At 42.4% G+C, this 25,867-nt stretch overlaps 1 protein-coding gene and 1 long non-coding RNA gene across 7 annotated transcripts in view; one reads left to right on the top strand and one right to left on the bottom strand.

Annotated features, from left to right (window-relative positions):
- The window catches only part of Nalcn (sodium leak channel, non-selective), a 313,063-nt gene that overhangs the window by 256,809 nt on the left and 30,387 nt on the right, over positions 1-25,867 (top strand). For all 6 annotated transcript variants that reach the window (XM_078016298.1, XM_078016302.1, XM_078016300.1 and 3 more), the window contains 10 exons: positions 8,221-8,322; positions 8,764-8,833; positions 11,406-11,497; positions 11,582-11,704; positions 13,689-13,745; positions 13,976-14,096; positions 14,193-14,324; positions 15,249-15,416; positions 17,130-17,234; positions 22,860-22,966. In XM_078016298.1, coding sequence (XP_077872424.1) covers positions 8,221-8,322; positions 8,764-8,833; positions 11,406-11,497; positions 11,582-11,704; positions 13,689-13,745; positions 13,976-14,096; positions 14,193-14,324; positions 15,249-15,416; positions 17,130-17,234; positions 22,860-22,966 — 1,077 coding nt within the window. The remainder of the gene's footprint in view (positions 1-8,220; positions 8,323-8,763; positions 8,834-11,405; positions 11,498-11,581; positions 11,705-13,688; positions 13,746-13,975; positions 14,097-14,192; positions 14,325-15,248; positions 15,417-17,129; positions 17,235-22,859; positions 22,967-25,867) is intronic.
- Positions 15,395-18,067, bottom strand: LOC144365210 (uncharacterized). Its single transcript, XR_013423508.1, has 3 exons — positions 17,813-18,067; positions 16,440-16,745; positions 15,395-16,033 (listed from the first exon to the last, which is right to left on the bottom strand). It is a non-coding gene; the product is annotated as an uncharacterized LOC144365210 (long non-coding RNA).

Raw genomic sequence — 25,867 nt, 5'->3', positions numbered from 1 at the left:
CCTTCTATAGGTTTGAACAAATGCAAGACCTCCATCTGAAGACCTCCATCCCCCACCTATTCATCTCTCCCTCCTGACATACACTGATCTTTTAACTGTCCCCATAGACATGTACATAGATAAACACACATAGAAATGTCTCCAGAGATGTGCACAAATGTTTGTAGCAATTTCGTTCCTGAATTTCCAGAATTGGAACATCCGAGATGTCCTTCAGTATGTGAATGAGTACACCAATTGTGGTGAGATGGTATCTAGGCAGTGGAATATTTTTCACCACTGAAAAGAAAGGACTGATCAAGCCATGAAAAGACATGCTGGAAACATAGATGCCTACTACTAATGAAAGAAGTCCATCTGAAAAGGCCATGCACTGAATGTTCAACTCTGTGACATCCGGGAGAGGCAGAGCTGTGGTGATGGGAAGATAGTTTAACAAGGTTCTTGCTTTTACTATTTTATCACTGGAATATGAAGTGCTACGTCATTGAAAAATGCAATACATATCCGTCCAAATGTTGGTTAGCATAGCTTCTGCAACATTGGCAAAAGTTCACTTTTATTATAGTAAAAATTCAATCTCTGCATTTCACTTACACATTTCTGAGTCAGTCCTTGAGTTACTGAATGTGACCCCCAATGAACAGTGTAGTTTCAGACATTGTATTTGCTGAATTTTAATAGATGTACTAAAGGCATGGATTTCCCACAGATTGATTTTCTTTTTTGTTTATAGCATGTGCAAAAGACAAAATAGTCAAGGTTTATTTCCAGTGTACAGTGCAGTCCTGGTCACCCATGTATTTGCATATCTGTAGATAAAAACGTTTTGATGAATAATTTAAGATTAGGACGAACCCGACCAGCCATTGCCACTGAAGAACCACATGCATGCACTCAGGACCTGGCAGACTCAGGAAGGAGTGGGTGTTCACTCTGATAAAGATACAGCTTGTTCCTCATCTCAGCAGAGGCCATTATCTGGGGCTCACCCATTAGCACCCGCCTTGTCTCTACTTTGGATGATCACAATGGAGTCAGGTAAGAGCCATTTCCAGGAAATACTCATAATCTATTCTCTCAATGGTTACACAGTCCTAGTTTACATCATGAGCACGGAAGGGCTATTTTCCTGTTGTCTGCTGATGTGATTACATTACCTTGACCAACATTCAACAATACTTTACCTCGTGGTAGCTCAAGAATTAAGCAACTCCTCCCCTAATGCAACGATCTGCAAAGTTACCTCAAGATTCCCTTAGATGGTAATTGCATCTAATACCAGATGACATCCTGTAATCTAACTTTTCTATACAGTGAAACTGACTGGAGACTGGCAGGCCTCTCTCTTTCGTTTACAGACTGTGTGGGTTTTCCCACACCCTTGCTCTGGAACATTAAGAAAGAAGCCATGAAGACAAAGAAAGAAAGGAGGACCCCTGCTACTGCTTCTGTGAACAGCTAGTGGTGTTTAATAAAGCTCCAAAGATCTCTCATAAACATCATCGTCGGACCGATTTAAAAATATTTTAGATGGAGAAATGTCAAGGAAAATAGAGACAATTTCTTAAGACATGATTCTCTTTCCTTAGCCTCCATAAAAGATTACATATATATAGGGCTGTCATAGAAGGAGCAATTGAAATTCCACAGCACAAAGGCAATGGAAGGAGGAGGAGGAAAAAAAGAATCAATCTTTCATATGTTTTTTTCAAAGGCTTGGCAAGAAACCAGGGGTAATATTTTTGCAACTGGGAATGTGTGTTTGCTGAAGAATATTCCCACATTCGGATCATCATCAGGGGTCCTCATCTTGTTTTCCTTTCAAAGGTAGAGGGGGCATAACATTAACCCCAACTGGGAGAAGGAAAATGCCTGGCTGTAATTCTCCTCCTGGGAGCAGGAAGAAAGACATCACACAGGCCTGTGGAGTGGAGAATGTCCTCATGCACACAAGACAAAAGACTTCATTATTTTTCACCAGACACTCGGAGCCGTGTGCCTCCCACTTCCAGGGGCCAAGCAGGTGGACCCTTTTTTCTTAAGCCACTAGATGGAGTTTCTAAGACACTGGCCTTCTGTCACTTGCCACTAGGAAGAGATGGAGGGAAGACACCGACGGCCTTGGAGCTCACACTACAGTGTTCTTCCCAGAGAAGACCAAGATGGCCCCAGAGGACCACAGCAGGCCTTTGCAATACCATTAGCTTGCTTTTTCTTGGAGCAGCAAATAAATGACTATTTTCTTCCTGGATCTGTGCTTTTTATAAATCCTTCTGTGAGACCAAAAGGCATCTAAATACTAATGAAAGTTTAAAGTGGCAAAATATAACTTAAGTGAACATTCAAGTGCTTTTCTGGGTAATCTGTGATGTGTGGCTCTAATGATGCATGCATCTCATTTGTTAGGTAAAATACGAAAAGTCTCAAGTCCTGAGTCACTCACCATTTCAGCTTGCCAGCAGATTCCTGTAAGGAGAGATACATGGAGACCCCATTCTCAGTGATGGATCGAATCTCCAATGTAGAAATTTGGAAGGAATTCATCTGCTTGAGGCTCTGCTCCATGTTGGTTTCACATTCTCCCAACAGCTTTGACAGACAGCACAGATGAAGATTTACACATTTTCTAGTTGCAAGAAGCAATGTCTGTCTTTTTTTCCTTTCTGTCTTGGGCTCTGATCTCTTGTAGGCATACAGCCTGTTAATCTTGAGTGGCACAGTATTCTAACTAGAGACAAAATTAAGATCATTCAACTTCCCCTTTAAGCAGCGTACTCTAGACACAAGCTGTTTTCTTTGCAATTATTTTCATACTTCCTAAGCATAAAGTGATAAGAAAGAAATTAAAATATTTGATCTTCATAGCATTTCAAGGTTCATTCATTCAACAGATATTTATTGAGCGCCTACTGCGTACAAGAGCTGAGAAATAATAGTGAGCAATTTTAAAGATCACGTCTGCTCCCTTAAGCTCTTTGGAGTATGGTCTATGTGAAGAATGAAAGGCCCGGAGAATGGCCTGAAGAAGATGAGGGGCCTTCTTGTAAAAGAAGAGACTAGAAGTGGGATTAGAGGGTGACAAACAGGGCTTTACAAACCACACTGAGCTTGTCTTTCTCTTTCTGAAGAGCATTAGGAAGTTGATGGGTTTGAGACCATGATAATAATTGCTTTATTTACCCATCAATGTATAACAAATGACTCAAAAACTTAAGTGATTTAAACACCATTCAAACGCCTTTTCCATCTCAGACTGTGGTCAGGAGTCTGGGTATTGTGTACGGCTTCTCTAGCTTTGGATCTCCTATGAAGCGGCTTGATTTTGTGTCCCTGAGTCGTTGGGTTCAGGTCTTCATGGGCTGTTAGATTAAGACCTGGGTTCCTCCTAAGCTCTTAGTTGGAGACCTCTAACAAGTGGCTCTCTCCATGGAGCCCCTCAAAATGTGGCGGCTTGCTTCCTCAGAGCAAGCAAGAAGATGAGAGAGCAGGGTTCCGTGGCACAGGCTGTAAATGTAGGGCTCAGGAGTCTGAGGCAGGAGGATCTCAAGTTCAAAGCCAGCCTCAGCAACTTAGCAAGGCCCTAAGCTACTTAGTGAGACCCTGGCTCAAATAAAAAATAAAGAGGACTGGAGATGTGGCTCAGTGGTCAAGTACCCCTGGATTCAACCCCTAGTATCATTAAAAAAAAATAAAGGACAAAGGAGTGTCAATGACAGAGACACAGATATCCCAGTGTTTCCTAACCTGTCCCTTCATGGTTGCCCTCTGTTTCTTAGAAGCAAGTCACTAAATCCTGTGCAAGGGAAGGTAATTACACAAAAGCATGAAAACCAAGAGGTGGGGGTCACTGGAGGGAGTCTCAGAAACCTGCCTACCAGGATAGTATCTCAGAAAATAGTGTGTTTACCGAAAGTGCTGCGTGGGGGCCGTTCCTGAGGCTGCAGCACCCGCTCCAGCAGCCATCACTGTGGATCAGAGAGCAGGAAGACTGGCCTTCCGGAGCACCCCTCCGTCAAACCTGCTTGCTCAGTCCTCAAAGCTCTGTAAAGGTGTGATCATCAACCAGGACGTGAAGAATGAAAGGCCAAGCAGAGAAGGAAATCCCAGCGCCTGAACATTTAGATGAAGCATCAGCGTTACCAGAGTATTGTGATCCGCAATCACCTTGCTTCTCCCAATTCCCTGTGAAGTTGGTAAGAAAAGAATTATGGTTCTCAGCAATGTACACACGAGAAAGGAGACTTAGAGAATGCAAATACGTGCCTAAGGTCCACAGCTAAGCCAGGTCAGAAAGCACGGTTCTAAATCTTTGGTCTCTCAACTCTTCTTCTCATTAGGCTTCCAGACAAAGGCAGAACATTCCATCAGCAGCTACATTGCAAACCTACTGAGTGCTTTGAACCATGGGACCTGCAAGTTTCCAGGGGCCTGCAGAGCCCCCTCCCTCCCTCTCCTCTCCTTAACACCTTCCTTAGCCTTTTTGCCTCTTCATTCTTCCCATCAGCAGCTGGAGTGCCAGGAACTGGATTTCCTAGGAGTTCGAAGATGAGTGATAGACAGGTCCCTCAAGAACTCACAGACTATTAAGGGGTGATGACAAAATACTGGAAGCATTAGACAAGCATGGTTATCAACACGCTGCAGGAACATGGTATATCACACATCATTTTTTTAGTGCTTCCATGCAGAGGAAATATTCATCCCTCCCTTATGTCACCTATCAGAACCCATTTGTATCAAACTTTATAATTTGGATTACTATATATACTTGTATATAATAAATCATATTTACTTCCAAAAATCCTAAAGTAAACTTTTCGCATGCATCTGAGCCTTGGCACATTAAAATATATATGTAACCCCTTAGGAAATCTGACTGTGTCCAATTGAAGTAAACAACTTTCTAACAACTCCGCTATTTTCCAAAATAACAACATATTTTTCATGACCAAAAAGTGTGACAATGGCTTAGGTGTGAGGCTGCTTCTTGTGGCAGAAACATGCTGATGTGGCAGTCATTCTGCCTGTTTCCGTGCAGTGTCGTAAGGGGCCAAAGGGTTGCAAAACCACCTTCTCAACACTGTGCTCTGCTCCCAGCCAAGCCCAGACTTACCTCCCCACGTGCAGAATCTCCTCATGCATTAGGGTACTGGTCTTCTCTATATGGAAGTAGGTTTTCCCACAAGTTTTTAGAGTCATTTATATTTCTATACAAAGTGGTCTCACCTGTATCATCACTGGTTCTTTTATGGGGAAATTATTAAAGATAAGTAGAAAGAGAGTGCATAGTGCCTTTTTAGTCTCAATACTATCCCTCCATTGTACCAGGAAAACAGTCTTCAGGACCTTCAAGTGCAGTTCCCTTTATATGCACCCCATTTCCTTCACTCAGTTGCTTAGTTAGCCATTTGCTAATTAGCTTTCTGCTAACGAACCCCAGCATTTGTCTGTGCAGTTTCTTGTTTTGAAAGCCCCAGCACGCTCAGTGGGAAAATCCGCATCAGAGCATTTGTCCTGTACTCAACAAGAGATGGATGAAGGGAGATGGAGACTGTTTACCTCTGATTTTGCATGCATGTGGAGGCAGCCACTGGGTGGGGGCCAGACAGGTGATCAGAGAGCGTCGGGGGCAGCCATGAAGGAAGCCTGTAGTGCCCTGTTGATTTCCAGCATGGAGACTGGGGTGGGTGTGGTGGGCCTGACTTCACTGTGCTCAGAATCCAGGTTGCCTCCGGAGCTCCAGGGACAGGAAGGTGGACAAGCAGCTCTGCTCAGGACAAGACCCTCCTACTGAGGAAGCAGTGGTGGAGCTGATGCTTGGCTCCAAGAGAGTTCCGATGTCACTGGTTACAGGATTTAGCTGGGTGCTCATGAAAAGACCTAGAGTTAGTGGGCGTTGTATTCCTGCATCCCCCATTAACCACTCAGAGATCATTGAACATAGAAGAAAGTGGTAGGAAAGAAAGTTAAAGTGAATGTTTCTGCCATAACTCATTTCAGGAGGTCTTAGTCGGCTGAAGCTCAGGCTTTCTGATTTCAGGATAGAGCTAAAAACCAGACCCCCCACACCCTCAGTGAATGAGTCTTCCAGAGAACAGACTGTGTGATTCACATGTACGTGAAACTCCAGCACTTTTGATACCATTTTCTGAATTCTGTAGATGCAGAAGGAATGAAATGAGTCAAAAGAGGAAAAGGGTGACTTTCTCAGCACACTTTACCATGCTGTGTGGAAAGAGACAGAAGGGGCTCATGGTGAGGCTGTGGTCTCTACAGAGGGCCTGCCCTGATTAATCAGAGAGGAGCAGGCCCTCTCTAAGGGTCTCCGCAGGTTTCATAGAGGCCACTCAGGGACACAAAAAATGCCAGGTGTTCTCAGACTGGGCTGTTGGGCAAATGACCAGCAGCTCTTAAACCATGCTGCCCCAAACCAGTCACCCTCCTCCATTTCCCATATAGCAGAGGTCCTTGCACCCAAACAGGGGTGTTACAATCGAGTTGGATGTGTTTATATTTGAGGCCTAATGGTCTTAACTGCTTTGGGGGAGACTTTTGTGATCAAAAATGACAAGTTCCCAAGACCAAGGCTGAAGGATAAGTCTTGATGGCTCACACAGATGGCAGGGGATGCCACAATAACAGTTCCTCCAAATAGATTTCCTCAAATGGCTTCACGATCTTCAGTCCTTTGGTCAAGAAATACCTAAATATATATATATATATATATATATATATATATATATATATGCATCCTCTTACACAGCGTCATTCTAGTCCTGAAAATAAGCACAATCTCTTCTTGTCAATGTCTAAGTTCTGTTTTTCAATAAAGTGTTGACTTGGACTTTATCCCAAAGTGGTCTCTGCTGTTTCCTAAGCTTGGGGTTTGTTTCCACTAATGATTTACATTCATTACATTTGAATGATTTTTCATGGACATTCGCCACAATTACCTTCATCTGCATTTTTAAGTACTTAAGTACATACTTGGTGCCATAAAAGCTGCTGTTTTGATTCAGGAAGCAGATACACAGTCTTTTCCCAAAAAAAGCTTAATTCTGAGAAGACAGTAAGAATTTCAAGTCGTTCTAGAAGTGTGCTGGAATCCTCTGGAAGACAAGGGCTGAAAGGACCTGAGCTGAGGTCTTGAACAAATATGGCATCATAAGATCTGCATGTCACAAAATCATTGCTTTTGACATTAGTGAGTTGTCTTTGAGGTCAACCTTGTCCTGATTCTACCAATAAGGAAAAACTGAGCCCCAAAGTTATCCCACTCGTTAGTGGCAGTGTATGTCTGTTACACAGGTCTTAACTCCCTGGGTTATTTTCTTTCCACTTGACCCAACCTCATTCCTGTCATTCCCGTTGGGGAGAGCTTTCTGAAGAAGAAATTTTATTTTGTCACCAAAATCACTGACACCACAAGGGTTAGGTCACAACTGTTAGTCAGAAAATCTGAAATTAATACCAGTCCAGTTGTGGTCTAAGGAAAATACATTTTCAAAGTCTTCAGGCTTTTGAGAATACAAAGAAAGTGGTAACTGGTTACCAGGAAACCAGAGGCTTTACATTAAGATTTTTCTGGGTTATAATTTCAGCTTTTTTATGATTGTTGGGGAAAAGCCACATGACATAAAATTCACCACCTCTACCACTTCTGAGTGCACAGTTCAGGAATGTTAAGTAAACTCACATTGTTTGTGCATAATTCCAGATTTATTTTTCTTTATAATTCATTTTTGCCCCTAACTTGATGCTTGCCTGCTTTTCTAAGTTTCTGTCAAATTCTTTGGAACATGTATTTCATCATTCCAGTGGCCTGGCTGGCCAAATCCTTCCCTCAGGGCTTTTATTAGAAACCTCCTTGTTTAAATTCAAAACCTACATCATGCTTGCCTGTGGGTAGACTGGCCTTGCCGCTCACAGAATCCTGATAGAAGCCCTGCCATTCTTTTTTATTGGGGGATGGAAGGAAGAGGGGCCAGAGAGGGAGCTTTCTATTTATCTTCCAGATCCTCTTTATAGCTGGGAAGCTTCTGCTTTGTGAGTGGTCCTGACACGGGCCTAGAGGTCATTTCCTTTTATATGTAGTTTGCTGCATTTTGCATTATCATTGGTGTTGCCTCAAAATTAACAAGAGCAACGAGCAGTTATGTATTATTCATTTCAAGTGTACAAATCCTGAATTTATCTCAGACTCCTTTTTCTTCCTAGAGCTTGCACTCGACAGCGCATGCTGAGTGGATCATTCGAGGGGCAACCGGCAAAGGAAAGGTCGATTCTCAGCGTGCAGCATCACATCCGCCAGGAGCGCAGGTAAATGCTCCAGGAAGACGGGCTTCAGAGACCCGAAGGAAAGGGGCTTTGCAGGAGTGAGCATTGTGTAGCTTCAGCCCTGGGTGGCAGGCGGGCGACGGGCGAGGAACTGAATTCTATCTGCTGGTGGTCACAACAGTGAAACTGGCAATCTCATTCGAGATTCAAACAAACAAAAACACCTTTACTCAAAAACCTTTTCTTTGGTGATAGTCAAATTCTGACTTTTAAGATCAGAAGGAGAAATTCTGAAATCTTGTTAGAGGGGATCACAGGCGTTTGGATATACTATAAGCTTTTGCTGTAAAATAGAAGTGAGGCATTTTGGATGGTGTGTCAGAAAAATCGTTGTTGTTGTTGTTGTTGTTTAATCCTGGTCTTTGCTTAAAACTCCATATTTGATCTTGAGATCCACTGACCAGTTGATTGTGGTTGTTTCAGGTCACTAAGACATGGATCGAACAGCCAGAGGATCAGCAGGGGGAAGTCTCTTGAAACATTGACTCAAGATGTAAGTTCTAAGCAATGCTGTGGATTTGGGAAGCAGGGATATGTCCATGTATCTAAATAACTGCTGACAGGATTCTAGGGCCTGGATCTGTCTACCATCTTGCCATGTCTCCCTAAGACTTCATACAAGAGGAACTCAGGGAGCTCAGAAAACAAATGACAAGACCAGGCACTGAAAAGTGACCACTGACATAGAAGAATCTAGATATCTCACACGGGGCACATGTTTTGGTTAACACAGACAAAAGTGATGGATCAGTTATCTTGGACTAAAATTAAAAACATTTAAAGCATTTTGTATAAATAATTTGCATTATTATCTCTGAATATTTACCAATATTTTCCAACTACTCTAGAATCTAGATCCAGTGTTTATAATTTCAGAGGTTTACTCAGGAGGAGACAAATTTTTTTTCTATGATCATGTTTTATGTCAAAGATTACACAGAATTTCCCAAGAATTTCTTTACTTTTAGACTCTAGGTCTCTTGTGTGTGTATTGACTGACATAATAAATCCTGACCGAGTGTTTACTTCATGTGGGATCCGGTTCCAAGTGATAAGAATAGTGGGGAAGGAAGACAGACTCAAGACCTTCCTGGAACCCACATTCTAGTCAAGGTCACAGATAATAAGCAAGTGAACAGATCATGGGATTTCTGAGAGTGATCTTAATTTCTTCCATCTGCCTATGTGCAGCGACAGGTTTGCTTTCTTCTGTAAAGTAACATAAAGAAGTCAAAGGTGGAGATTTGATCTCAGGGGACTTTAGATTTGATGGTTAGTGCAGACCACCTGCACCATCCCAGAGACCTAAACAGAGGAGTGAGACATCTAAAGAAGCCCAGGAGCAAGCCATCCAGATGCTGGCTGTGCTGAGAGACCATGAAAGACACAGTGAAGCTCTGACTCTTGAGTTGGAGTCTGGGAACTGGGTTGAGAAGGCAGAGTCAGGAACATTCAGAGCCAAGCATGGCACTGGAGAAAGGCGAGCTCACCCAGAGAGCCAGCCAAGCATGGGGTTTTGATCCTCTGATCCTCGTTTTGCTTTTTCTCCACTGATCTGTTTCTTCAGAGGTTCTGTGATGTTGAGTTACTGCTTTCACTCCCTAGAAGATGCTGCTTTAGCATCTTAGACTGTCCTCATTAAGCATCCCAGGTAAAAGAGAGAACTAAAAGTAGGAGACGAGAACCCCGTCTTTGTCCTATTAGCACAATTGGAATTGGCGCAGGGCTCTGTTTCCGCATACCCAGGGCGCTCTCTGATGGACGAGCATGTTGACACAGAGTTGTGGTCAGATCCAGCCCATGGCCTGCCCTCAGCACTTCAGATTCAGTCCTATTGCCTGGAGAAAGTTGCCTTGGGAAAATCCAGAGGCAACACTCTTGAGAGCAGTTACCTTTGACATGATTCAATGGAAATGTGCAGTCTACAGAAGCATTGATTAGAACGTGTCTTTGAAAATATGTGTTGAAATACACACAACAGAGGTCCTGCTTGAAAAGTGCTAATTCCAGAGGCTGGTTTCTTCCTCAATGACCTTTTCTTGTTGAGACCTGTAACAAAATGCATCCCCCGTCTTCTCCATGGCAAAATGTCGTGGGGTTCAGTTATTGCATAAGATGGCCTTAGCATGTCTTTTCTCCCACGAGAGCAGACATTAAAATGAGAAAGTCTAACCTTTTCCACCTATTCTAAGTGATAGTAGACACAGAGGATTCAATCTAAGAAGTGCTTTCTCTGGGGTCTCCTCTCCAGGTGTTTGAACAGTGGCTCCCCACCTCCTGCCGTGTCCATACAGGGACCGTCCAGGCCCTGCCTGACCTGCTCCCACACCCTCAGGACTGTCTCTTCCTATTAGCTCCTTGCTCTCTGGGCTCTTCCCCAACTGGCATCCTGGGTCTTCCATGCCCACACAGCAGGCCTTTTCCCCCGGGAGAACAGGGTTCTGCAGCTGTCCAAAGCCTGCACCCTGAGGGAGAACCACCCAACAAGCCACTGTTCATCCTGGGGATGAGCACTCCCACCTCCCTCTGGTCTTTCCCTCAAGTAGCACCTTTATATTGACTCCACTGTGAACTATTTTAGGTTACAGCTTCCAGAACGCTCTGACTCTTACCTACTTTGTGTTTTTATTAGAGCACTAAGCATCCTCTAACATACTTATTTTTATTTTTTTTAAATCTGTCTCCCCTGACTAGACAATCAATCCCACAAGAACGGGGATTTTGTATGTGTTTTTTCCTCCTCCTGACAGATCCTCAGCACTAGAACATCACACTTGGCACATGATGGTATCTGTGATAAATATGTGCTGGATGCTTTATTTTTTAGGGGAAAAATAACTTTGCTAAAATGATTGTGACCATTTAACTATATAAATATATGTGTGTGTGTGTACCTCATGCTATATATTTATTATATACAGTAGATACATACATGCCATATATTATAGTTGTACATAACATATATATGAAGATGCTGATTTCAATGTTTAAGCATAATAATAATAATTTTTGGCCTTCAAGAAAAGTCTTTTGTAGTGACATGCCTGCCCTGGATTTATTCCTAGCACTCCAATACAGTGAGATACAGAAATGCACAAAGAGAAGACAGCGAAATAAAGATGATTCAGGAAAAAAAGGAGCAAGCGGAGATGAAAAGGTACTGTGCGCTACAGTGATCCATGGCCGTAGCTTTAGCGCCGACACGTGCCCTTCACCATCCTCTCCCCCATGTCCCCTCCAGGAAAGTGCAGGAAGAGGAGCTGAGAGAGAACCACCCGTACTTCGACAAGCCGCTGTTCATTGTGGGGCGCGAGCACAGGTTCAGGAACCTGTGCCGCGTGGTGGTCCGCGCCCGCTTCAATGCGTGAGTACACTGTTCCAGCCAGGTGTGTGGCCTGGGTCTCGAGAACAGCAGGGGTGTTGTCACAGGAGGAGAAGAGACTTGTAATCCTAATGGGGTCACCAAATAAACTGTGGGCTAATTAATCACGCTGCTCCTCTTTGCCCAGCGCCTGACCGGGTGGCAAACAAAGGTTGCGAGTAGTTAGCATTTGTAGGAAGCTCACGTTGATAAAGCCCTTGACAGCCATTTTTATTTGTGCCTTTTCACAGTTGTCCAAGACGTTTAGATCGATGTTATTAACTCTGGGTCTTATTTTGAAAATGCTGAAACAAAGGGAGATTCACGGATGGGGGGTCATTGTCCACATCTTTTGTCAGATTTGTAGTTTCTTGGTGATCAAAATATACCAACCAGTTTATTCTAGGATAATGTAAAATAGAAAGTTAACTAGTACTTCCATTACCAATTGTTATGAGAAGAAAACCCACTGGCCATGGCCTCAACCCCACCAACTGGGAGAAAAGGAGAAGAGATGCTATCAGGAGGGTAAAAGCGAACAGCACCGTATTTGTGGAGCCCTAAGCCAAGTTGCTCAGGCAGCCAATGCATAAAATGAATTTTTGTCAGTAAATATCCTGAAGACATTAAGAATCTGCAGAAAGCTTTCCCCATGCCGTCATTTGAGGAAACTGACCTCCTTTATTGACAATGAGCAGCATATAATACTTATTCTCTGTTACAGACTGAATCATTACTTCCCCAAATCCACACGTTAGAGTCCCAACCTCCAGTACCTCAGAATGCTTTTATTTGGAGATAGGAAGTTTAAAGAGGAATAAAGTTAAAATGAGGCCATAAGGTGGGTCCCAATCCACTATGACTAGTTTCCTTATTCTAAGAGGAAGTTTGGACATGGGCCCAGGTGGAGGAAGATCATGTGAAGCCATGAAGGAGAAGATGACTACTGTAGGTCCAGGGTGCAATTCCCGAACAGATCCTGCCCTCGTTGCCCTTGGGAGAAACCAACCCTCCTGACACCTTGATCTTGGATTTCCAGCCTCCGGAACAATGAGAAAATGAATTTCTTAATTTCTTAAGAATTGCTTAAGCCACCCAGTGTGTGGTGCCTTGTTACACAGCTCAAGGAAACCAACACACACTACCCCAACACATCAGGGCTGGAGACCTCAGGGACCTCCTCATAGCGGGAAATGGAGGCTTGGTCTCAAGGACGTGGACTCATTGCCACTTCATGGTTCTTTCTGACATTCTAGAAAGACATTCACAATTTAAAGCATCTGAGTAAAAATCACTAAAACTCCCCTGAGTTTCCACAGAGTAAAGGAAGAAGATGGCAATGTAGGCGTTGCTTTGATGAGAGCCGGGTGGGTTTTTCATCTTGAATTATCCTGTTGGCAGCAAACACGTTAACATCTAATTGCTAATTCTCCACCTCATTGAGTCAGCAGCGCAGATGAATAGACTGACAAAGTCTCGATTGTAATTGGGAACACGCACACAAAGACCATCAGCCTTCCTAAAAGTCAAAGTTAGAAATCCCCCTCCCAGGAAATTCTATATGAATTATTCCACAAGATCACAGTTAAAATCAGGATGGAGAACGCTTGTTTAATTTATAGAGTATCTAACTAAATAATTATAAAGAACATCCTTGAACAACTAAAGCAAAGATTTTAAGTGAGTATTTTAAAATGGAAGTCAAAATTTAATTTTGTAATACTCAGAAATTTTTTAATCAAGTCTCCAATCCTAAAATCAAGTGCTCTGAGAAATGTAAGATTTTACTTTCATAAGCTTCAATAGCAAATTTGTTGATGTTTTCAATTTAATGTTCTGTTTCTTCAGAAGTCACATGCAGTTAACATGTTTTATAAAGGTCATTTTAGGAGATTTTAAGTAGAGGAGATGTTTGTAAATACCATGCTGCCAAGTTGTAGCATGCTTGCTATGTAGCAGAATTTCATATGCTTCTTCTCTCTTACAGATCCAAAACCGACCCTGTCACAGGAGCTGTGAAAAACACAAAGTACCACCAACTTTAGTAAGTTCCATTTTCCATGTACAGTTGAAGTTTTCCTGAGTTATTTTATGCCACATGAAAAAAAAATAGAAATTCTCTTTTATTTTCTTGCTAGAATGACATTGATAAGTGGGGACTTATTTTTTTAAGTGCCAGTCATGTTAATAGTCACAGAAGCCATTGTCTCTGAATCTTGGCAACCTGTTCTGGAGCATTTGTGTTGTTTCTCAATTCTGTTTGGCCTTTGACAGTGATTTGCTGGGACTGGTCACTTACCTGGACTGGGTCATGATCATCGTAACCATCTGCTCTTGCATTTCCATGATGTTTGAATCCCCCTTTAGAAGGGTCATGCACGCACCTACTTTGCAGGTACTGCTACTAAATCTCAGCTCCCAGCTAGGTGGTAAAACATTGACCTGCAATTTTTCTGCTCATTGTGACCTAACTGCATCTTGGCCATTTCAGATTGCCGAGTATGTATTTGTGATATTCATGAGCATTGAGCTTAATCTGAAGATTATGGCAGATGGCTTGTTTTTCACTCCAACTGCTGTCATCAGGGACTTTGGTGGTGTAATGGACATATTTATTTATCTCGTAAGTTCTTGCTTTTTCCTAAATGTAAAATGTAGTGGTTTTGTAAAGGTCTCCTGCATTTCATGGTGCAAAGATGAGATGTGGGAGGTCTAGTTGTCATAACGGATTCTTAAATGGATTATAGAATAGTCCATTAATATGCAAATAAGATGCATGCATTTACTATCTAAATTAAAAACCATTAAGATATTTGTGGATAGTTGCATTGTTAAAATAAATCAATCACAGTTTTATGTATGAATGTGGCATACGTTAATAAGGTCTAAAATGGCAAATCTCGTTTATATCTCACAATTCATGTGGCTCCTATAATACAAAAAAGTTTGCATCATATAAATTATGTTGTTGACTAATGAGCCCCTTGTTTTTAAAAGCAAACTGAAGTCATTTGAGTTGGGACTCTTGTCTGGAATACTGGGCCATGACAGGTGCCTCCTCGATGATCAGTTAAACTGAATCCACTTGAATCACAAGTGGATTCACAGAAATTTTATTTTTCTTCCTACACAAGAAGCCATGAAATCAATGTCTTTGCAGGAACAACAACTGTGACCAGTAACAGGTAGCATGTTGTGATCGTTAATAAAATAGTAGTAACCTTGTTGAAAAATGAATTTGGATCATGTTAGGTCAGCAGAACCCCCAGTGCAGTAAGTTAGAAAGAGGAGGATGCACCGAGGTACACACACAGAAAGCACCCCCATGCATTTCTATATACATGTGATGGCTCCTTGGAGACCTCTAACAGGCCCAGATGGGGCTCGCTGTTTAAAATCAGCTGGCTGCACACACACCTTTGAGTGCTTGTCGCATATCACTCATGGAATCCTTGCTAAATAAAAAGTCGGGGCCAGATGGCTCTCAGAAAACGTGGACAGTAGAGGAGCAATTGCCTAAGTCCCAGAGGTTGTTCTTTCCCTGTAGGTGAGCTTGATATTTCTTTGTTGGATGCCTCAAAATGTGCCCGCTGAGTCAGGAGCTCAGCTGCTAATGGTTCTTCGGTGCCTGAGGCCTCTGCGGATATTCAAACTGGTGCCCCAGATGAGGAAAGTTGTTCGAGAGCTTTTCAGCGGCTTCAAGGAAATCTTCTTGGTATGTTAGAGCTGCTTTTTGCTTCCAGTTTGCCAGGCTAACTCTGCCATGTTGCTGATGGGGGGAAAAGTGAGTCTTGCCAATCAAAGTCAAGTCTATGGTTCTGTTCATTGCCAAAGGGTTGTAAAGGCAACAGCAAAACAAGATACACAAGCAGAAACTGTGCCATGAATGCTTCTGTTCTGTCAATTTAGTTAATTCAATGAACATTTTTAGTAAACAAAAGAGAAACACTCTGGAAGTATAACAAATGGCAAATCCAAAATGGTAGCATCCACTAACCCCTTAATCCTTAAATTGACTTTAATTTCTACTCTGGGTTTTAGTTTTCCCATCTAGAAATTAAGAATAAGAAGATTCCACCTCTCTAGTTCATAAACATTAATGAAGGTAGGCATATAATTTTATTCTATGTGTCCCCTTAAAGCACATGGTATAGAATTTGTCTCTAGATCCTGGGAGTGTTAATGTAAAACAACTTTAAAAAATATAACACACAGGTATGCCATGCTTTAAGAAACCCCTGCATAAAGTGAAGAATACTCACCAATGTGATCATAGGGGGAACATTCTTTTTAATTAGGCAAATATTGCTTTAGGGTCTTCTTAGAACAGAGCTGGAGATAAAATGAGAAGTAAGAGACCCATTACCCGCAATCTGTTGCAGAAGGATCTTTGCCTTCCAAAAAGAATGATCAAGAGCTCTTTTTATCATGGATGAGTGCTGCTTGTGCATGAAAAACATGAATTGATTTACATAAGCTCATTTGTATCTTGCTTTCTAGAAGCATACCTATGGTGGGAGATCATCTGTAGTTGTATTTGATTTGAAAGTATTTTAAAGATAGACTGTGATGTTACTAGGGGCATATAATTGTGTGTGTGTGTGTGTGTGTGTGTGTGTGTGTGTGTGTGTGTGTGAGCGCGCGCGCGCGCGCTTAAAAGTTCTTATTTATTTTCTTTGCACAAAGCCATAAAGCTGTGGCTTTTTACACAGTGGCCGTGAAGGGAAACAGATCTCACCTCTTGGTGTATGAATCTTTTGACCTCTGATGGAGTTCAGAAGGGAATCTAGTTTGCACCTCTCTGCTGAGGAGGCTTCTGTGCAGCTGTAGATTACCTAGGGAGCGTGTCAGCAGAACAGGTCCATGGTTTCTCCCGTTTTGCCCTTTGCCACTTTTCTCTGCTGAGACCCGAGGATCCGGCCAGCAGAGGGAGCACGAGTTGATGAACAGATCTGCTTCCCAGGACTGAATTATCCTGCATCCTCAGGGCACAACTCCCTCATGCCTACAGGAAAAGGAAGCCACTGTCTCTCCAATTTATGCTCTGCCAAGAAGGATATGAACCCATTAATTGGGCACATTGGAGTTATTCAAACATTTTTCTTTGTTTCATTAAATAAAATATATCAAAGTGATGATTTTCAAGTCAGAAAAGCCCAATCATCTTTAAAAACCTCTGCCCCAGCTTCTTACATGAAAGTCACATGTTTTTATTTTTGAGATTAATATCCTATTATTACATAATTTCCTTCTGTTCACATTTCAGTAAGTTAATTGAATGACCTATGGTGGAGAAAAGGAACGATATTATCCAAACCCAGGAATTTTACACAATGTGATCTAGAAAGTTCTGTTTATATCACTATTTGAACCAAACTAAAAGTTTAATTTTTACCACGAGGTTTGATATTTCATCAATTTCTTTCAGGTCTCCATACTCTTGCTGACATTAATGCTTGTTTTTGCAAGCTTTGGAGTTCAGCTTTTTGCTGGAAAGCTAGCCAAGTGCAACGATCCCAACATTATCAGAAGGGTAAGATGCTCCTCTCTGAACTTTGAAACAAAAGTGAAGGTAGCTTGCCCTGCCTTGGAAAGCAGGTTGAATCAGTGGCTCTCGGGCTGCTTAGAGATTCCCCCTGATAAAACTGAGAATTCTCTCCTTGAACCTGCAGTATATCTCTGCTGGCTGGTAAAGGGTCGTATGATTAATGCACATCTCAGAAAATTCTGCTCCTCCCTTCTATTCCTGCACCTACTCACTGCTGATGTCTTGCCCACAGTCACTTGAGACTCCTGGTGTTTATAGCTGAGAACCTCAGGAACTTTCCTTTTAGGTCTTATCTAACATGAACCTGTTGACACCCATATCAGCAAACAGCCCCCCTGCAAAAATAGGCCGAGGAAAGTCCCTCCCACACCCTTTTCCCACTCTCGGCATTCGGAAGCAGCTTCACTCAGCTTTTAGCTGCCCAGAAGCTCCCCTTCATGACAGCCAGCAAGGACCCCACCTGGGACCCAAACCTGAATTCCTTCCCTGTAGCATCTCCTGCTTGTTCAGTGGGTGTGAGTAAGAGGAAGTTGGCTTCAGGAACAGCCCCAGTGTTTCCGCACCTCCAACGTTATGACATGCAGGTCCTGCATCTTGGGCCTGTTGGCCAGTTAACCTCCAAATGACCACTCAGGGACTCTGGGTCCTTCTGTCTGGTGTATCCACCCTTTGCTTTTCTCTAGGGTCTTCTCAGTTTAGGTGGGAGACTAGAATGAGAAACAGTTCTACCACAGATTGATGCAGGCAAAGCCTGCCAGTGGCACATTCACTTCAACTCACTTTCCCCGGGAAAGAACAATGGCCCTGCCATACTGGAAAGGAGGCTGGGAAAGGCAAGGAAAAAGGGACACGGTCTGGTTAATAATTAGCTAATTTCTGCTGAACCATCCAGATTACAAATAAATAATAAAGTCAATAATTAATGAAGTAAACCAAGTGCTGCTGATGCATAAACTAACAAAATATTTTCATCTTCCATCCAAATACAATAATATCTTAATTCCATTAAAATGTGTATCTCCAGAATGCCTAAAAGAATTGAACTACAACATAATATGTATTTCTAGCAACAGCTAGATTTCATATTATAAAATCCACAAAGTATTAGTTCTCTGTTATACAGAAAAATCTTTGTTCATTCAAGTACATTGTGAATTATATTAATATGAGGACTTTAGAAGTGCAAGACTGGGAGAAAAGTTCCAGAAATTTCCACATTCCTGAGAAGACATCAAGGAACATGGTATGAAGGTCATGATGTACCCAACCAACAAATGAAGGAAGTAATAAAGCGTTGTTGCCTTCGTCCACGAGCTTGTGTAAGGAAGAAGTTATTTTAGACTCATACTGAATAGAGGCCAGAAAGATAATAACAGCATTTCAAGATGAAGCCTCCTAGGAATCCTAGATGACTCAGTTATTAATGATGGTCTAAGAGCGTGGTGACTTCACATCATGTGCTTACACCCAGGCCAGGCTAGAGATGGAAGGCTCCTGTGGGGGGTAGGGAGCACAGCAGTGAGGTCTGGAGACAGTGCGGAAGGAAAGCCTAGGCAGACAGACAGACAGCCATCCAGAGCACCACGCTGGAACATGGAAACTGGCACAGCGAGAAGAGCTCTGGGTCTCTCTGTTCCTCTAATCCCAGTACACGAGATCAAGGCCAACAATGTCATGCAGAGGACATCAGTCCTATCTCAGAGTCTCAGACCACCTCTCTAAAACAAAAGACAAACTCAGCCATGAATGGAAACTAGATTCACCAACATTTGGCTCTCACAGCTCATGTTCAAAGGCAAAGAGGCTTGACTTGTCGGGCCATTTTCCAATGGGACAAACACATTATTTACTCGTATCTGCTTGAAGACTTCCATCCTTTGCCCATTTTCTTAAACCTGGGCAAAGATATCTTTTTTTTTCTTTTATATTTATTTTTTAGTTCTCGGCGGACACAACTTCTTTGTATGTGGTGCTGAGGATCGAACCCGGGCTGCACGCATGCCAGGCGTGCGCCCTACCGCTTGAGCCACATCCCCAGCCCCAAGCAAAGATATCTTGAAATCAACATAGATAGAGATATGGAACCCAGAGCTTAGTCACCAGACCACTGTAAACCAACTCAGATGCCACTGTTTTACAAATAGATATTAAATATCAGTTATGTCCAAGGGAACAAGAGAGGTGAAATGAAGAACTGGAAAGAGGAGGAGGTGACTGTCTAATTTTTTAGACAGCACTTTCTGTCCAATCAGAACGTGTGTTTCATGTTCTAGCAACTGTAACATAGTCAGCAGTCAAAAGAGCATGGAGAAGCCAAAACAGCATTCCACCTGATTCCCCACAGAAAGCTGAACCTCCCCAGGAAACTGTACTGGGAAGAAGGGAGGATTCAAGATGGCCAGGGCAGTTCCTCCCAAGCAGAGCAAGCAGGATAAGGAAAGACACCAAGCAGGCAAAGAAGAGTCAGGTGCAGAGGTGAGACAAAAGGAGGGAAGCAGCCTTGGAATCAGCTTCCAGATCAAAATCTGACTTTAGTTGATGCGATGGCTCAGTTCGGTTACTTCATCCCTGTGAATCTACTTCCCCCTTTATCACGTGTCTCAGCCAGCAACGTTTTGAAGACAGATTAGTTCACTTTTGGAGGGAGCCTCACCCAGCCCCCAGTAGTCAGTGTTAAACTTCACTTCCCTCCCATGTGGAAAGGACTGAAAAACACAGCCAGAAATCTGAGTCTGGGAAAGACCCTCAAGACTCTGAATACCAGACTTGGGGGTCCCAAGAGGAAGATTTCTTTGATGAGAAGTGAGAAGCCTTTAAAGGTTTTGGGGAAGAAGAATCAGATACTTCTTAATGCTCACGAAGCACAAAGCTTTGTCCCTAGTACTGTTTTGATTACCTGCATTCTACTAATAAGGAACACAGGTATAAACTGATTAATAACTTGTAGAAGGTCACCTACCTAGTAAGTGGGGAAGCTGGGATTCCTGTCCAGGCAGCCTGGGCCCATGTGCTGTGCGTTAACCAGGGTACCAGGCAGCCTCATGCAATCAAAGGTGGGCGTTTGATTAATCAGGTATATCATGGGGCCTCTGTATGATACCCTGCAATACAGCCCTTCCAAATAGTGTTGTAGATGAAGAGATATGGTTATGAAAAGATAATTACAACATGTTTTAACCAAAAAAAATATGAAAGGATAAAAATGGTATGATCTCATATATGCATAGGAAAAAAGATGGGAAGGATACACCCCAAAAAGTTAATTGTGTGTGTCTCTGGTAATTAGGGGTCAGTTTTCCTTTCTGGTACTACTCATCCTTTATAAGTAAAAGATATATTATTTGTGTCATATGTGTTTTTTTAATGTTATTGGCAATCCAGACAGAGGTAATGTTGTCATTAGCTAAACTAGTTGAAATAGGAATGGAGACCTGGACCGTGAGGCACGAGAAGAAGCAGGACAACTCTGAGGTCTTCATTCTCACAGCTGATGGCATGTTGGTTCACAGACAGAGGGGACATTTCATAGGGTCAAAGTTGACTTTAAACGGGTTAAAATTCTGTTGATATATTCAAGTGATGCTCAAGAATTTTACCAGATGCACCTCAAACCTAGTAAGCTCAGAATATGATAATTATAGCCAAAGAGACAAAGATAACCAACCAAAGGGCAAGGACACAGAAAGAAATGAGTCAGAACTTCCAACTGGGTCAGGTGCAGTGGCACACACCTGTAATCCCAGTGGCTCGGGAGGCTGAGGCAGGAGGATCACAAGTTCAAAACCAGCCTCAGCAATTCAATGAGGCATTAAGCAACTCAGTGAGACCCTGTCTCTAAATAAAATACCAAATAGGGCTGGGGATGTAGTTCAGTGGTCAAGTGCCCCTGAGCTCAATCCCCAGTACCCCTCAAAAAAAAAAAACACCTTCTTACTGATGTTTTATGTTTGAATATTTTTAAAAGGCTTTATTGGGAAATAATTCACACGCTATACAATCCATCCCCTTCAAGTGTACAGTTCAGTGGCTTTTAGCATATTCAGAACTCTATAATCACCACAGTGGCCACTTTGGGAACATTCACATCTTTGAAAAGAACCTGGTATCAGTTAACTGTCACTCCCTTTCCCTTTATCCCTCTATACTTCTAGCCCTAAATACTACTAACTACTTGGTATCTCTGTAGAGTTCCCTGTTCTGGACTTTCATATGAGTGGAATCATACAATAAGTGCTCTTTTATGACTATCTATTTGATTAGCCTACTATTTCCAAGGGTCATCCATATGTCTCATGTGCCAGTCAGTACTTTAGCCCTTTCTGTGGCTACATAATATTCCACGGTTTGAATATACCATTTTATTTATCTATTTTTCCAATGATGGACGTTTGAGTTGTTTCCACCATTTAACTATTATGAGTATTTCCAATTTAACATTCAGGTACAAGTTTCTCTGTTGACATACATTTATCGTGTCTCTTGGATAGATAAATACCTAGGAGTAGAATCATTAAGTTATATGGTGTAATAGTCTTATTATTTCCATTGCTATAACAAAATACCTGAGGCTGGGTATTTTGTAATGAAAAGGGGTATGTTTAACTTACACTTTTGGTGGCTGAAAGTCCAAGATTGCGTGGCCCCATCTGTTCAACTTCCAGTAAAGAGTCCCCCCTGGCTATATTTTACATGATGGCAGATGGCATCATTGTGGGTGTAAGAGCAAGAGGGAGGGACACACAGTGATATAGGAACCCAAATACCAGGGACTCTAAGAAAGTCACCTCTCTTAGGACTCTTCTAAGAGAAGCACCCCCACTAACCAAATCACCCCCACTGGGCTCACTCTTAAAAAGACTCCACCACCTCCTACATCCGTGGGCCAAGCTGCCAGCACACGACACTAGGAAACATAGTCAAACCATGTCCAAACCATGGCGTGGGCATGGGGTAACTCCATGCTTAGATGTTTGAGGAACTGCCAGACTGTTCTCCAAAGGGGTTACGCCATTCTGCCTCTCTCATTCTGCCTCTCTCCTCGGTGGTGTATGGGGTTCCAGGTCTGGGACTCCCGTTTCTCCACAGCCTGCCAGGGCTGGCTGTTTTTTTACTTTTTTATTTATTTATAAATATTTATTTTTTGGTTAGACACAATACCTTTATTTTGTTTATTTATTTTTATGTGGTGCTGAGGATCGAACCCAGGGCCTCAAGCATGCTAGGCGAGCACTCTACCTCTGAGCCACAACTGCAGCCCTATTTGACATTTTATGATGGCTTCTCGGTGCCTGTGGAAAGGCGTCTCATGTTGGCCTTGACCTGCAACGTCCCTGATGGCTGATGGTGCCGAGCACCTTTTCCTGCTCACTGGCCCTTTGTAGATCTTCCTGGGAGAAATGTCTGTTCTGGCCCTTTGCCCCCTTGGTAGTATTTCCAGCACCTCCTTCCCCTGCCTGTCTCCGTGGTCTTTGTTTTCTGGACAGCTGTCCTCATCACTGCTGTTGGATAGAGACCTTTGCTGCCGATGTGAGAAAACGTCTCCTGTCTCTTACCTTCTCTGAGTTCTCTGTCTCACCAGGCTCCCTACCTCCTTTGTTCTTCCTACTCTAGGAGGATTGCAACGGCATATTCAGAATCAATGTAAGCGTGTCCAAGAACTTAAATTTAAAATTGAGACCTGGAGAGAAAAAACCTGGATTCTGGGTGCCCCGTGTTTGGTAAGCATATCAGAAAAATATCTTGAAGCTGACTATGTTTCTTGGTATGAGGACTTAAAACTGTATAATATGCCATGGAACTAAAAGTCACTCTGCTAGAGACTTTGAAATAATGAAAACTAATCAAATACCACCTTACTATTTTCCCAACACTTTAAAAGTATGTATCTGAATTCAAATGGTTTTCAAAGTTAATGAGGCTTCAAAACAAAGATTTTTCTATCACATCGAATGTAAATTCATTCCAAGTTTAAATCTTTAAGGGAAGATCTGATGTCCTTATAACACTGGTGAGAACTCTAAATCATAAAGCCATTGCAATTTTAAAACCCACTTATACTGATGGATTTCTGTGATTGAAACACTGGAGAGGAATAATCAGTAACAAAAATTAATTATATCTAATTCTCTCTTTAAAAATTATTTTTCTTCAATATGAGTTTTCAAAGTATTTACATCAAAGCTGGAAGTACCAAGCACTTGCAGGAAGTACTGAGTGTCTTCTTTCTCCACCATCTTACTAATGACTTGCCTCATCGATGAGCCAAGTGTTCCATTAACTTCATTTGTCCCCTTAATTTTTTTAAATTTCTTTTTCTTAACGTCTTAGAATAAGGAGTGAACCACAGGAACTCTGCTCCTGTCATGGTGATGTGCTCTCAACGTCAAAGCTCTTTAAGAGGAACGGCACTTCACCCAGCTGTAGCCTAGGACTCATTGTCACCTCACTGTGGCATTTCTCTACTACGAAATCCACATTTATAAACAATTCAATATTCTTTATATTGGGGTTTTATTTTTTAAATACCCAAGAAGTGTGGGGAAAAAAGAGATTCATTTTGGATGTGAGGGGCTTGAGCAGGAGTAGAGAGGAATATAACCCACAGGGATCTCCTTATTCCAGTGTGCGCAGTCTAATTTGCATTAAAATAAAAAAACTAAAGCATAGAAAGTGTATTTGGTGAGATAAAAGTTTGTCAGACCGTAAATAACTTATTTATATCAGGACATAAAATGGGGATTCTTTTCCTTGCTGTTTTGTATTTGGACTAAAACCTTCCAGCTGAGGCCAAGGGGGATGAAGCAATCTTATGTTCTAAAGAGAGCCACTAGACCCATCCAGCAGAAAAGACCAAGACGTTTTCTCACTCCATCACCCAGCATTAGTCTACGTGACCCAAAACTCTGCTTTCATGGAGAGCATCACGGAGTATATGAGGTCGAGAGAGCGCTGTGGCGTTCCTGCCCTTGACCCTGGGGAAAGGTCCAGGTGCTCCCGTGCCTGGCTGCGGGAGGTCCTGAAGGAGGACATTCATACCAGAGCTTGGCCAGGCAGGGGGAGGCTCCGTGGGCAGAGGAGGGTTATCTAGTCTTCCTGGAGGACCACGTAGTGGTGGCCTAGGCCACTAGGTCTGAGCCACCTTGAAAGGAACCCTGCTGCAGAGGGCATCCCCATCCAAAGAGGCCTGTGTGCAAGAGCAGACCAGGACGCCTGGAGCCCGGGCCCCGCCAGCAGGGACGGTGCAGTGGTCGCTCTTGTAAACTACGGTGCATTCATAGAAAACTGGAGGTAGACCAACAGACTAGGCAACAGCTGCCTTTGAAAGGGAGGTTCTTACTCACAGTTCCAAGAGGAGGGAGCAGACCACACCATGGGGGACCGGGGAGTGCCAGGGTTGGTCACAAGGCAGAAGAAGAACTACAGAAGGCCTGAACCAGGGTTTCATGGCCGGGAAGAGGGAGGCGAGGCAAGAGACTTGGACTGGCTAGCTTGAATCATTTCTGTAGGCTCCAAGACAAAGGAGCTGTCCCCAGCCGGCTGGTCCTGGGGGGTTAGGGCAGTGCTCTAGAGGTGAAAGCTGAAGAAAGGAGGTGGTTGGGATATGGACTCCGGGTTGGGTACTTTGTATTTGAAAACTACACCAAAGGAGAAGGACTCCCATCCTTTAAGGACATCTTAAAACATGACTGGTCTCATGGCCAAAAGTGATCAAAAACTTTGGGACCCTCCAAGATGTCAAGAGAGAAGCTGAAACGCACCACAAGGCAGTGTTCAGAGAAAAGCAAAACCTGCCCCAAGTTGTACCCTGTGGCATTCAGTCTGTCCCATAAAACCAGTTACAAGTATCTGAAAAATCAAATTTAACCAAAATGAAATATTTTATGTAATTTATTATTAGTGGTTTCAAGTTCAATGATGTTTTAAAAGCATAAACAAACAGAGGCACTTCCCTCAAACATCATCACAATTGCTTTTGTCCATTTTCCTGATATATTATGATTTGGATTAGTTGTAATGAAATAAAAATCTTTGCCCTAAAAATATGTCAAGTGTAACCATGAATTTTTTTTACATTTTTTTTCTTTTTAAATAATCCAATCTAGAGTTACAAGCTAAAAATATTTTTATAATCTTTATATTGGCTAAATTATGATTAAGAAAATAACATATCTGGGAATAGCCCTAGAGGAATGCTTAGGTAATTATAATTAGGACATAAATATGCACAGTCTAATTCAGGAGATGGTCTGGTTTCTATATTTTCTCTTCAGATGAATAAGTTCATTTTCCTCTGAATCAGACTTGATGAGATAAAAATTGCCTCAGTAAGAAGCATTAAACACATCTTCTATTATAAATACTGTAAATGTGGGTTTTATTTTAGGAAGAGGTCAGTATTCAGGAAAATGGCCTGAATGAGAACAAAAACAACAAAGTGTTCAGTTCTGTGATAATGTACTTACCGAGTGCTAGAATCCACCAGGCTTTCCACTTGCCACGGATTCAGCTATGGATCAGTTACAGCCCTCGCCCCTTACAAGCTTGAAATCTGGTGGAGAACAGAACTGTGTGCAGGGAGGGTTCTCAAGACTTAGGATTCTTAATTTCATGGAGTATCA

The sequence above is a fragment of the Ictidomys tridecemlineatus genome, chromosome 6 (assembly GCF_052094955.1).
Source record: "Ictidomys tridecemlineatus isolate mIctTri1 chromosome 6, mIctTri1.hap1, whole genome shotgun sequence".
Taxonomy (NCBI): domain Eukaryota; kingdom Metazoa; phylum Chordata; class Mammalia; order Rodentia; family Sciuridae; genus Ictidomys; species Ictidomys tridecemlineatus.
Note: the sequence above shows the minus strand (reverse complement) of the source record. Positions and strands in the feature narration are given on the sequence as shown.